General features: G+C 56.6%; 2 protein-coding genes across 4 annotated transcripts; one reads left to right on the top strand and one right to left on the bottom strand.

Moving 5' to 3' along the window:
* Window positions 1-22: 22 nt before the first annotated feature.
* On the bottom strand, window positions 23-5,493 carry fastk (Fas-activated serine/threonine kinase). 2 transcript variants are annotated; one of them, XM_086095722.1, is made up of 11 exons: window positions 5,037-5,493; window positions 3,520-4,589; window positions 3,070-3,343; window positions 2,793-2,980; window positions 2,507-2,655; window positions 2,212-2,428; window positions 1,971-2,130; window positions 1,204-1,295; window positions 660-1,131; window positions 426-540; window positions 23-357 (listed from the first exon to the last, which is right to left on the bottom strand). In XM_086095722.1, the coding sequence occupies exons 2-11, from the start codon at window positions 4,118-4,120 to the stop codon at window positions 271-273; spliced, it is 2,355 nt and encodes a 784-aa protein (XP_085951848.1). In that variant the 5' UTR covers window positions 4,121-4,589; window positions 5,037-5,493; the 3' UTR covers window positions 23-270. The 2 variants fall into 2 exon arrangements, with proteins under 2 accessions (XP_085951848.1, XP_085951839.1); XM_086095713.1 differs by having other exon boundaries at window positions 3,520-4,177; window positions 5,037-5,492.
* On the top strand, window positions 5,332-12,386 carry afg3l2 (AFG3-like AAA ATPase 2). Of its 2 annotated transcripts, none has more exons than XM_086095702.1 (17): window positions 5,332-5,709; window positions 6,143-6,227; window positions 6,294-6,356; window positions 6,516-6,664; window positions 7,017-7,169; window positions 7,248-7,322; window positions 7,778-7,899; window positions 8,262-8,538; window positions 8,616-8,753; window positions 8,818-8,971; window positions 9,515-9,622; window positions 9,680-9,805; window positions 10,781-10,891; window positions 10,963-11,078; window positions 11,141-11,341; window positions 11,418-11,612; window positions 11,698-12,386. In XM_086095702.1, the coding sequence occupies exons 1-17, from the start codon at window positions 5,623-5,625 to the stop codon at window positions 11,941-11,943; spliced, it is 2,406 nt and encodes an 801-aa protein (XP_085951828.1). In that variant the 5' UTR covers window positions 5,332-5,622; the 3' UTR covers window positions 11,944-12,386. The 2 variants fall into 2 exon arrangements, with proteins under 2 accessions (XP_085951828.1, XP_085951820.1); XM_086095694.1 differs by having other exon boundaries at window positions 5,334-5,709; window positions 7,775-7,899.
* Window positions 12,387-12,584: the final 198 nt, after the last annotated feature.

Below are 12,584 nucleotides of genomic sequence, written 5' to 3'. Positions count from 1 at the left end.
CTATGACATCATCAGGCCAAGGTCATGTGACAAGATCAAATTTATTGACTACAATCACCTGATAAATAATCTGACCTTTCACCCCATCATCCCTCGCAGCCTCACCATTTGTTTTTGTTTTGAAATCAAAACATGCGCGGATAGCAATTAGCCTGCCATGACAAAATGCACGCGTCAGTCGAGGCGCCCCCGCGGACCCTCCGGTCATTTCCTGAAAAGCGTTGCGTCCACCTGTGAAAATAAAAACCCAAAAGCGTGGCTGGATGCGCGTCACGGCGGCACGTGGAGCAGTTTGGCGCCGAGGTACGTCTTGATCTCCTCGATGCCGTTCAGCTTCTCCAGCTCGTGGTAGGGCAGCTGCAACACATGGCGTGAGCCGTTAGCCTAGCTTAGCATCCGTTAGCGGCCGGCTAGCGCGCTCGCACCTGCAGGATGGCGTAGCCCAGCAGCCTCAGGTGTCGGTCCCTCATGGAGCGAGAGCCCACCAAGACGCTGGAGTTGTGGCAGTAGTGCCACTTGTCGTTCACCGAGATCACCAACCTGGCCGGGGACACGCCCGCATCACACGCCACGTTGCCAAAAGCTCGCACCCGCGCCAGTTTCTCGTTTCTGTTGCGATTCGAGTCGGCGACACGTGCCAGACCAGCAAACGGACCCACCTCCTTATTTGCTTGTCTTCCTCGGTGGCGGCGCCGTCGCCGGACGTCCCCTGATCCGCGGGCGACCCCGCGCTGACCTCGTCCTCCGGCATCGTCCCGACGGGGAACGGGAAGAGAGCGTTTGCGGGGACGGCGGCGGCAGCGGGTGTCGGATCCCCGTTGGACGGGGGGCTGCTGAGCGTGGAGCTGTCCTGGCTCTCTAGCGAGCGGTACTCGGCCACGGGCGGGTAGTACAGGGGGCCCGGGTCCGAGGGGGCGCCCGCGTCCCTGAGCCCGGCGCCGTACGCGGCCTCCGTCGTGGTCCCGGTGGCTTTCGCCTCTTCCTGAGCGCCCGCGTCCAGCGCAGCGAAGGAACTTGACAAGTCGCCGATGTCGTCCACTTCTTGCGGAGCGCGCGCCGAGTCCGCGCACGCCGCCCCGCCGGACTGCATGGGAAGGACTCGACCCGACGAGTCCATTCGCAAGATGAAGTCTGGACAAAAACAAGACGACCTGCGTGGGCCGGACTGTCCCGTGTGGCGGCGTGCGTGCGTGCGTGCGGTACCTGTGAAGTATCCGGGTGCGAGGACTTGGTCCTGCTTGTAGTGGTCTTCTCCGAGCAGCTGGCGCAGAGCCTCGCCCACCACGCCTTTATAACTGACAGTCGGCACGTTGGTTAGCAACTCAAGCACACACTTTTCACACAACGTCCTTTCGCTCTCAATTTTTCTTTTCCAGTCATCAAATTGGAATACGTTTTTCAAACGATGTAGCAAAAAGTGCTGATGATTGACTTCCTGGTTTGGAAGATGACGTCATCCTTTTGGCTGCGGCTATTGTAGCGCACAACCGCGCCACCTCACGACCCACAATGTATTATAACAAAAAAAAAAAATGTTTCTCATGTCAGAAATGATGTGAAGCAAACTTGCAAGTTCCAGATGTTTGCAAATGGCGTCTTCCTTTTGCATCCACAAAAACGCGTCGAGAGGCTGAAATTCAAATTGAAAGCTTCCAAACTAGTGATCGACCAATATTGTTTTCTTTCCAGGGCCGATACCGATTAATAGCAGTTAAGGAGGCCGATAACCGATATTTCAAGACGATATTCATTTGCAGTCAAAATGAGCTTTGTTGAAATGCCATTTAAGCAAGTTTGTTAAAACAACTTTTCAACACTTTCTTTTCATTTGAAACTTTTACGGAATAGAAAATGAGAACACAAATTGCAAGTTGCAACGTTTGCTCGAACTCACAAAAAAAAACGTTTGAAAGGAATTGTTTTGTGCTTTGACGCCAACGCGACGTCGGCACTTTTGGCGCTGGCGTTACCTGTACTTGCGGTTGACCTCGTCGGCGGTGAGCGCCTGTTGGAACATGAGCACCTTGAGGTCCGGGTGCAGGCGGGGGCCGCGGTAGTGGGGGTGCTCCAGCTCCAGGGCGGCGTCCAGCAAGGACAGGTAGCGGCGCACGATCAGGACGGCGGGGCTGTCTGCCGGGAGAGGGGGGGGCGTGGCAAGCGTTAGCGGGCGGGGGCACGGCGGGACGCCGCGCTCGCGGGGGCGCTACCGACTGGTGACGTTGCCGATGAAGGCGGGCGAGAAGACGCGGTGCAGGACGGCGCCCGGGAAGCGGCCCAGCTGGAGGAGCGACATGAGGATGTTGACGGTGGCCAGCGGCGAGCTCATGGCTTTGGACTCCAGAACCTCCTCCAGGACTCGGAAGAACTGGTCCTCGTTGGGCGGCCGGTAGCTCATCCTGCTGAACGGAAACACCAGCTTCTGGATCACCTGCACGCACGCACGCACGCGGCACTCGGGTTACGTCAAGTCGGACTCAGAGGTGGGACGGCCGCCGGCTCCGCCCACCTTGCTGTCCAGATGCTCCGCCTTCCTGACCAGGAAGTTGGCGATGGTGTCCAGCAAGGCCGTCTCCCGAAGACGATGGCGTGCCACGTACTTGGCGATGAGGGACATGCTGAACGCGCTCAGGCTCTCCTCCTTCTTGGGAAGCTCGTCTAACACACACACAAATGTTGGTGAATTTCAGTTGACCTTTTCTCGGGCCAATCCCAGCAGACTTGAGCCTGGCAAGCCACGCCCACTTTGGGGAACAAGAGGAAGTGGTGAGCCGAACTGAACGCTGCCAACGGACCTGCCAGGCTTCTGATGAACTTCTCCTGCCGGTTCTGGTAGAAAAGATGCGAGCTGAAGATGAACTCCAGGCTCTTGTTGTTGGCTTCCCGGGCGCAGGCCGCCAACATCTCGTCCAACAGCGCCATCTCCTGGTCGCGCATGGCGCTGACGCTGGCCAGCGTGTGTTTGACCAGACGCAGGATCTTCCTGCAAGATGGACGCCGCCAATCAAAAGGGCGGCGGCGGTCTTCAGCCAATCGAGAAGCGAGACGAGCCATCCCGCCGGAGGCGTTTACCTGTTGGCCAGCACCCGCTGGTGGTCGTCGGCCCGGGCTCGCCATTTGAGGCGGTAGTAGGCCAGCAGCAGGAAGAGCGTCTGCGGGTGGCGCTCTCGCTCCAGATTCTTCTCCAGAGTCGGCAGGCAGGCCTCGGCCAGCGCGTGCTGACTGCCCGGGTGCAGTTTGATGCTGGAACTGAACACCATGGACACGTCCTTCTGGTTGAAGTGCGGCAGGCGGCCGTGGCACTCCGCCTCCAGCGCCGTCACCATGGCGCCGTCGCCGGAGAGTCCTGACAGGCGCACGCACACCTGCCACGTTAGCTTCCGACAGCAAGGCAAACTTTCCCCGAAAAGCCGCAACGACTCCACACGCATGCTGACCTCTGCCCCTTTGACCTTTCAATCCAAGCGCGACCCCAAAAGCGCCTTCATAAAAGCTTGCAACGTTTGCGGCCTGGCGACTTACCGAGCGCGGCGGCGGCGTACAGACAGTTGACGATGCTGAAGTTGTCAAAGTTGGCGCAGCCGCCGACGATGGCGTCGCACAGCGACAGGAAGTCCTGCTGCTCCAGGACCTGCCGGCCGCCTGCGACGCCGGGCGCGGCCTGCAGCAGCTGCGCGATCTTGTGCAGCGCGATGGCGTAGTGGTTGTGGGAGATCTTGGTGGGGTTCTGGGCCAGCCAGCGCAGAACCTCGTCGGGGCGGCGCGAGCGCTGGATGAGCCGCTTCATGGTGAAGAAGGTGTCGTAGCTCATCTTCTCGTGGATGAAGTTCCACGTCTTGGTTTTGCCTCCCGCGTGAAGGTGTGTGTGCGGCGGCGCCCAATGCGGCGGCGGGGCCGCGGCCTGCGACTGAAAGCGTGCTCCCCTGGGCCCCGGGTACGGCAGCGCCGGCCGGTACTGGTGAGGCTGGGGGGGCGGCATCTCCAGCACAGCCAGCCCTCCTCCTCCTCTTTTCCCCGCTTTGACTCCGCCCCCGGCACCGTATAGGCGCGTGGCGTACATGGCGGGCAATTTGACGCAGGCAACTCGGCTTAGGACGCGCCAACCGGTGGACCAACGCAGCATGGTGCCGGTGCCGGTGCCGGTGCCGGTGCCAGACCAGATGGACGCGCCCCTGTGCTCCTACATGGGACGACAACGTATTTTCTGTATCGCAACATCAACTTATTACCGAGTCACTACAAAGGTTGCTTTTTTTTCCTGTGTGTGTGTGTTTTTTTTTTTATGGTGCCCACGCAGGTTCCGATAGCTAAAAAAAAGCCCACTTCGAAAGTCTCGTATAAAGTGGGAGGGGAATGCTGTCAGCTAAAAAACAAGGCTAACCAATCAGAAGAAGTCAAATAATGCTTGGCCGGGTTACGGATTCACAGCCCTTGATTTGGACAACAATTAAGAGAAAAATACAACTAAGCTATTGCAAAAGTTGAAAAGTGGCGATGTCGGGAGCAGAATCTGCTGCAGGTTGAGTTCCTGGCCAAGACTGACGATCGTCGTCTTGCTTCTTCTTTTACTGGATGCATCTTGCGGCGATCCCCTGTTATAAATTACAATCCCAAGATGGTGATTGAGGACTTTCAGTGCAGGATTTGAGTAAAAAAGTCATGTAGTGATTAGGGATGAATGAAACTTTCGCCACAAATGTCAGTAGACATTTTCGGGAATGATCTCGCTCCTGGAGTGTCTTCCAGAACGCCATTCATATGGACTGCAGCTACGTCATCACACGTCACACCTGATGGTTGTTTGCGACTGCTAGCCATTAGCAGCGGCTGACAGTTGCCGCCGCAAGTGACAGTTAGCGCGGGCGAAGCTATCGGCGGCTAACGCTGCCGTCAAGGAAGTTGAAACAAGACAGCAAAGTCGCGTTAGCTGCTAAGAGGCTAACACGTTAGCAACGCGTCGACGTATCCTTCTCGCCAGTAGGCGACAAGAAGCAGAAGATGGCAAAGTGCGCCCAGTCGAACCCGCCCGGTAGCCTTACCTCATCGCTTGTCTCAAAGAGTGGCGGCCGCTGTCGGTGCTCGGTGACCGCGCAGGCAGGCAGCGGTCAGCCGTCTCATTCCTAAACTCGAGCGGCCGCCGCCGCCGCGCCGCCGCGCCGCGCACACCGCCTCTGCTACCCGGCATGCAACGGCCGCCTCCCGCTCCTTCACAAATGCTGCGCCAACGACGACGCGCGCCGCTCCGAGTCCGTTTCGACGTTTAAATGCACCCGGGGCACGTCACGTCGAGTCCATTTTCTCCTCCGCCGAAACCTTCATTTGACTCTTGCGTTCACTTGCGCCTCGACTCGCCAAAGTTGGCGACCTCGCAAAGGGGTGCGTTATGGGAAGTGTAGTTCACCTGGTCGGCGGACCAGGATGCGATCATGACGCTGTTTCCGGCAGGGGGCGCTGCGCCGCTGCTCACTCCCTTTTCCCAGCCACAAGCTGTCCTCGCGTAGAAGAAGTCGCCAACATGGCGGATTGGGACGGTTACGGAACGACCATGTCGAACTTGACAAGTCGCCCTTAACTTGACAGCTTTCGAAAGGCGCTGCCGTCGTCGTTTCCTCGGCCCACGTGACCATGGCTCACCGCTACCTTCGCCTGTCGGCGGGCTGCAGCAACACGCTGCGGCTTCTCGTCGCTCCTTCGCCCGCCGCCAGCAGGCTGGTAGGTGGTCCTCCTTCTCATGCTAACTGCTAGCCGGACCGACAAACAAGGCCGAACTCTGACCCCGAAACGTCGCTCAAGCTCAAACTTGACGGCATGGCCCAGGTGGGCGAGTGGTCGTCTCCCAATCCGCACCCTTGTCTTGTCACCAAGTCGACGTGTCCTTGAGCAAGATTCTCGTTGCTCTTCTTGATGCTGCGTCATCAAGAGGTAAAACGAGGATATATGGAAAAATAAAACGGGATGCGACGTCACATGCATCCGCGTACACCGGTGACGTCATCACGCTCAAGCGAAAGGAAGTTCACGTTGATCGAGATCTGCACTGCTCTGAACTGCTCATCTTCTTTCACACAACTTTGAGTCTTTGGACCTCTTGCCAACAAAATCATGACTCCTGGTCGCCTGGCCTTTTGTTTTTGTTTGTCCGCAGGTGGCAAGACGGGCGGCGAGTGGACGGAGTCTGGTGAGCGAGCTGCTGGTGGCTTGTAGGAGTCTGACCTCCAGACCGCCCAAAGGTTCTTCATCATCATCAATTTCCTCTGCTGAAAAATAAGCACTGACAAGTTTGTTTGTGTCTGCAGGATTTGAAAAGTATTTTCCCGACAGTCAGAAAAATGCCAAGGAGACTCACTCGGCAGACAAAGGTGACGCTTGACGGACTCGCCGTAACCGCACAAGTTGAGCAGATGTTGACGCTGCGTCAGCTGCTTCGCCATGCCGACACTCGCCCCGCGCAGGCGGCGCTCCCACACACGAGCCGCGAGTCATCTTTTGTGCCTTCATTTTTGTTTTTGTGTCAACAGACGGTAAAGCTGACGACGCGCCCAGAGAGGAGTCGTCCGGAGGGGGAGGCGCAGGAAATGGAGGTGGTGGAGCAGGAAGCGGCGGTGGAGGAGGAGGTGGAAAACGAGGAGGACGGAAGGAGTCGCACTGGTACAGCCGTCTGCAGAAGGTGAGGGTCGTCGGGCGCCACCAGCCGGATATTGTGAATGACAGCAGGGGAGGAAATAAAACAAAAGTGCTGCTACTCGCCCTACTCGACTGTTGCCAAGTAAATTTGGCGGTGGAGTAAAAAGTCAAACATTTTACCCTGACACTCGTCACAGAGGCTTCAGTGCGCGTAGTTTGAGCGTTTTTCTTTTCCGGACTTCCTAAACCGCTATTTGGAAATGATACTATTGTGTCATTTTTGCCGGCTAAAGTTGACTTGCTGTACGATACTGGACTGGTACCGACCGCTACGTGGCGCAACATGACCCCAAAGCTAATCAAGAGGAGATGAGAAGTGTGTACTTTGCTTACAGGGCGACATTCCGTGGGACGAGAAGGAGTTCCGCATGTACCTATTGAGCGGCGTGGCCTTCTGGACCACCGTCACGTTTTACATGCTGTTCAGGGATGGAGGCCGAGAGGTTACCTGGAAGGACTTTGTCAACAACTTCCTGTCCAAAGGAGCGGTGAGGCAACAATGACACGGATGGCGTTGCTGGCCGCGGGCGCCCACGATGACGCCGCGCCTCGTCTTTGTGCCGCAGGTGGACCGACTGGAGGTGGTCAACAAGCGCTACGTCAAAGTGGTCTTCTCTCCCGGGAAGATGCCCGTGGACGGGGTGAGTCGGCCATCTTGCATCTTGTCGTTCCCAGGCCAGGACTGGCCCCCTTGGACCTTTTTCAAACCGTTTCCCACTGTATAACATGGTTGCACAAGTCTGCACACCCTCTGGGGATGTGGCTGTCTTCAGATTAAACCGCTGGCATTTAGATTGCTGTTAAATGGGCACAAGTGTCGCCATTTCAAGCGCCGGATGGCAAAAATAGTTTTGTTAGCAGCTCCTCTGGTTTCCCGCCATGTCTGTTGTCAATGTGCGCGCACTGCACAGCAAGGATCCGCTTTCACAGACACGCCGGCAAACTTTACAAAGAGCAAAAAGATCAAAAGTATTAACATTACATAATGTTAATGTTAATTAATGTGCTTATTTGAAATATTTGGGGAAATGAAAAAAACACATTCAATTTCGTTTTTAAGTCACATGACAGGAAGTCGTGTTTGTTGTCGCAGCAGTACGTGTGGTTCAACATCGGCAGCGTGGACACGTTTGAGCGGAACCTGGAGAGCGCCCAGTACGAGCTGGGCATCGAGGGCGAGAGCCGCGTGCCCGTGGTCTACTCCACCGAGAGCGACGGGTGAGCCACCTCCGCATCCTTACGTCTACCTGCAAATATTGGACCGATAGCCGCAATCTTTTTGACTTTATGGGCGCCGTAAGCGTTGAGAACAAACATGAACGTCACTTATGAATGTACAAGAAGAGAGTGACGGATTGGTGCGCAACATGCCCACGTCCCGAAAGGTTTGGGATTGAATGGACGTCGCTAAGCCTAAGATCTCATTCAAAAGTAGTTTGGCCACACAAAGAAAAAAAATCCTTGGAAACGGGTGCTATTTAGGCGCCGTGACTAGAATTGTGATTCGGCACAGAAAGTTGACGTGGAGCGTCAAGCGTCTTGTTGACGGCATGTCGTCTTTTTTTGGGGGGGGGCGCTAGGAGCTTCCTCCTGAGTATGCTGCCCACCGCCCTCATCATCGGCTTCCTGCTCTTCATGCTGCGGCGAGGCACGGCGGGAGCGGGCCGGCCCGGCCGCCGCGGCATGGGCGGTCTGTTCAGCGTCAGCGAGACCACCGCCAAGATCCTCAAGGACGAAATCGACGTCAAGTTCAAAGACGTGGCCGGCTGCGAGGAAGCCAAGCTGGAGATCATGGAGTTTGTCAACTTTCTCAAGAACCCCAAACAGTACGAGGACCTCGGCGCCAAGATCCCCAAGGTCAGCGCGGGGCGGGGCGGAGAAGGGGGGGGGGGGTGTCATAGCGGGTCCCTTGACGCTGCCCTCACCATCGCCAGGGCGCCATCCTGACGGGGCCTCCGGGAACGGGAAAGACGCTCCTGGCGAAGGCCACGGCGGGCGAGGCCAACGTTCCCTTCATCACCGTCAACGGCTCCGAGTTCCTGGAGATGTTCGTGGGCGTGGGCCCGGCCCGGGTGAGCGCTCGCTCGTCTCCGTCGGCGTCTCGCCGGACGCTAGCTGACCACGCTTCCCGCGCAGGTCCGAGATCTCTTCGTCATGGCCAGGAAGAACGCGCCCTGCATCCTCTTCATCGACGAGATCGACGCGGTGGGACGCAAGCGCGGGCGGGGCAACTTCGGGGGGCAGAGCGAGCAGGAGAACACCTTGAACCAGCTGCTGGTCGAGATGGACGGTCAGACGCCGTCGCCGCCTTGCGCGAGGCATCCTGTCGCTAAGTCGCGATGTGGATGCGTTTCTCTCGTCGCTGCCAACGGCGGCGCCTCGAAATGCCAGCGACCCGACATACGAGTCGATCTTTGGCAATTTTTCTGCTTTGACTTGCAAACAGTCAACAATTCGTTCCAAAAAACAAAACAAAACGCTTCAAGCCAAACAGAATTGGTTCTTGAAAGCGAGCACAAAGCTCATGCTAACGTCCATGGAAAACCCCCGTTTGCATGCTAGTGGTTAGCATCAATCATTTTCTAACCTTTAAGCAAGGGATATTTGAAGACTTCCAAACGGGTCATGTTTGTGGGCCCGTGGTCTAACAATCTCTCCAAAAAGGATCCGTTTGCCTGAGATGAAGTCTTTTCGTTCTTATCATTCGTAGCTCGCTCGGTCCGCCGGAGGGCGGCGGCGGCGGCCGTCGATATTTTGAAGTCCGGCTCATTGCGCTGCATTCTTCCGATTCCGATTGACGGTATCGCCTGAAGCTCGCCAATGCGTGTTGCAGGCTTCAACACGGCAACCAACGTGGTGGTGCTGGCGGGAACCAACCGAGCGGACATCTTGGACCCGGCGCTCCTGAGGCCGGGACGCTTCGACAGGCAAATTTACATCGGTGAGCAGCACGTGAGCGCCGTGTCGAGCGCCGTCGTCACGGTCGCTGTCGTTTCAGGTCCTCCCGACATCAAAGGACGAGTGTCCATCTTTAAAGTCCACCTTCGGCCTCTCAAGTTGAACCCCGCCACGGATAAAGACGCCTTGGCCCGCAAGATGGCGGCGCTCACGCCAGGTTTCTCAGGTAAGCTGTGAGTTGTCGTCGTTGGGTTTTTTGTGTGAGACCACGACAGACGCGTCCGTGTTCTGCCTCAACGATGTCGCGGTCGGTCAGCAAGCGGTTTCCTTTCCATTCGCTTCTGACGGCCGTTGTAGCCGACACGTCTCAACTGTCGCCCGCACTTTTGCTACTTGGAGACGAGCTCATTGCGGACGCCAGCGTGGTTGGAGTCAAAAATAGCTCGTTGAAATCAAGTGCGGGAGACTTTTGAAGTCAAGTAAATAACTTGCACTCAAAAGTTATGGAGATGTCCAAATCTGAATGTTTGGCTTTTGAAAGGCCAGAATGTACACGAATAAGGTTTCTAATGGAATAGTTGATCATATAAACGCAATTGGAGGAGCTTGATTGGGCGACACATTGCTTGTGTTTTTTTTTCTTTTTTTCTTTCCTTTAAGAAATCTCGGCCTTTTGTGTGGCGCCGACCCACTTGCTGAGACAGCCTCACTTGAATGCAGTGATTTCTCTTCGCCGTGTTTTTCACATGCTTTTCTATCTCGATGGCAAGAAATCCACAGTGTCGACGCGCTTATACACGGAAATTGTCCGTGGAAATGCACAGCCAGAAGTCAGCAAACTGGACAAGGCAGCAAGGAAGCAGACTTTTGGAGGAAAGGAAACCCGCATGAACGTAATGTCTTTCCTTGAGCGTACAAAGTTGAAAGACGTTTCGATGCGGAGATTCCAAGTCAGCATAATGAGCAGGTTCACTTACGGCAGTCAAACATGAAAACGGGTTGCGTCAAATGTTTCACAAAGCGCAATTTTCACCTGAACCCGAATAGTGAGCGCAACGTCATCGTTCCTAAGCTCCTTTGACTTGAAAACCTTTGGCAAGCAAAAAGGAAGGCCTTGCATGTGACTCGATTTGGCATCCCCCAAAAAGTCAGTCGGAATAATTGTTTTTCTTTTCTTTTGCTTGAATCCGCGCGTCACCAGGCGCCGACATCGCCAACGTTTGCAACGAGGCGGCCCTCATCGCCGCGCGACATCTGTGCGACGCCATCGAGCAGAAGCACTTTGAGCAGGCCATCGAGAGGGTCATCGGAGGTACGTGCCGCCGGGACGGCGCGTGGCTCCACCCTACTCGCAAACACGGCGCCGGTCCGTTCCCCTTTCAGGCCTGGAAAAGAAGACGCAGGTCCTCCAGCCAGAGGAGAAGAAGACGGTGGCCTATCACGAGGCGGGCCACGCCGTTGCCGGCTGGTTCCTGGAGCACGCCGACCCGCTGCTCAAGGTGGGCCCGCACTCGGCAAAGGTCTGGCGCCGCCGTCCGCTGACGTTGGTTGCGATGTCCAGGTGTCCATCATCCCCCGGGGCCGCGGCCTGGGCTACGCGCAGTACCTCCCCAGGGAGCAGTTCCTGTACACCACGGAGCAGCTGCTGGACCGCATGTGCATGACGCTGGGGGGGCGCGTGTCCGAGGAGATCTTCTTCGGCAGGGTGACCACGGGCGCTCAGGACGACCTCCGCAAGGTCACGCAGAGCGCCTACGCGCAGGTCAGCCGCCACACCTGGAGTTTCTTCCGCCGCCGGCCACGCAACCCCGTCACGGCGGCCTTTGTGCCTCTCGCAGATCGTGCAGTTTGGGATGAACTCCAAGGTGGGCCAGGTGTCCTTCGATCTCCCCCGGCAGGGCGAGATGGTCCTGGAGAAGCCGTACAGCGAGGCCACGGCGCGCCTGATTGACAGCGAGGTCCGCAGCCTCATCGCCGACGCCTACCTCAGAACTCAGCGCCTGCTCAGCGACAAGAAGGCGGAGGTGGAAAAGGTGACGCTTTGAGCGCAAGGAACGAGGCTTCCTTCCGGCCGCTTGCTTGCGCTCTTCTGCACTGTTTGCGCTCGTCCTCCTCCAGGTGGCGCTGCGGCTGCTGGAAAGGGAGGTTCTGGACAAGAGCGACATGGTGGAGCTGCTGGGCAAGCGTCCCTTCTCGGAGAAGTCGACGTACGAGGAGCTGGTGGAGGGCACGGGCGGCGAGGACGAGGACACCGCGCTGCCTGCCGGCCTCAAGGACTGGAACCGCGAGAGGAAGGACAAGGACAAGGACGAGAGCCCGGACGAGCAGGTGGCCCGGCAGGTCTCCGGAGGGATGCCCTTCTAGATGGGGCCGGCGGCATCGCAAGCGGGCGCCGTCAAGAAGCTTCCGGTGGACTCCGAGACTTGATTTATTTATAGAGCTCAATCAGCACCTTGCTCATTGCAAGTGCCGTTTGCTAACGTTGACAAATCACGTGTTGAGCGCTTATTTACCGATTAACGCTCAAAGCATCTGCTATTGGCAACGTGACATGTTTGATGACGCCAAGAGGTATCCGGCGTGCTCTCCTTCATTGCCAGCACTTCCATCTTACGCGGACATTTGACCCGCTACAGCGCGGAAGAAATGTGAAAGTCAAACGGCAACTCGCTTGATTATTAAATATTGTTTCATGCGTCACCAACACAATAACCGTGTGGACGTCGTCATGGACTTCAAGGGAAGTCGAATCAAATACTTTTTTTCCAATGATATGCGCCCCTACTGGTCTAAACTTGGGCTTTGGATTGATGTTGCCTGCTTTGAATAGGAATGGAATGGAATGGAATGGAATGGGGAAGGGGGGGGGGGCAACAGAAGATGACATTGCTGTGCCAAAGGCTCAGGTAATGACCAATCACAGCTCACCTCTTTTCTGGGTTTGCTCATGTGACCTTCGCAAGCTGATTTTGCCATTTCATTCATAGTCCACAAATGCAATATTC

Source organism: Leptonotus elevatus, chromosome 1, assembly GCF_054856555.1.
Source record: "Leptonotus elevatus isolate MCC_2025b chromosome 1, RoL_Lele_1.0, whole genome shotgun sequence".
NCBI classification, from domain to species: domain Eukaryota; kingdom Metazoa; phylum Chordata; class Actinopteri; order Syngnathiformes; family Syngnathidae; genus Leptonotus; species Leptonotus elevatus.
This window is presented reverse-complemented; position numbering and strand designations above follow the sequence as displayed.

Bases quoted from the DNA above. Each gene is read 5' to 3' on its own strand.
- fastk (XM_086095722.1), bottom strand. From the start codon at position 4,120: ATGCTGCGTTGGTCCACCGGTTGGCGCGTCCTAAGCCGAGTTGCCTGC. The intron at 3,344-3,519 runs GTAAGTCGCCAG...TGCGCCTGTCAG, and splicing joins GTACGCCGCCGCCGCGCTCG to GACTCTCCGGCGACGGCGCC. The intron at 541-659 runs GTGGGTCCGTTT...GTCCCCGGCCAG, and splicing joins GAAGACAAGCAAATAAGGAG to GTTGGTGATCTCGGTGAACG.
- afg3l2 (XM_086095694.1), top strand. From the start codon at position 5,623: ATGGCTCACCGCTACCTTCGCCTGTCGGCGGGCTGCAGCAACACGCTG. The intron at 5,710-6,142 runs GTAGGTGGTCCT...GTTTGTCCGCAG, and splicing joins CGCCCGCCGCCAGCAGGCTG to GTGGCAAGACGGGCGGCGAG. The intron at 6,665-7,016 runs GTGAGGGTCGTC...CTTTGCTTACAG, and splicing joins GGTACAGCCGTCTGCAGAAG to GGCGACATTCCGTGGGACGA.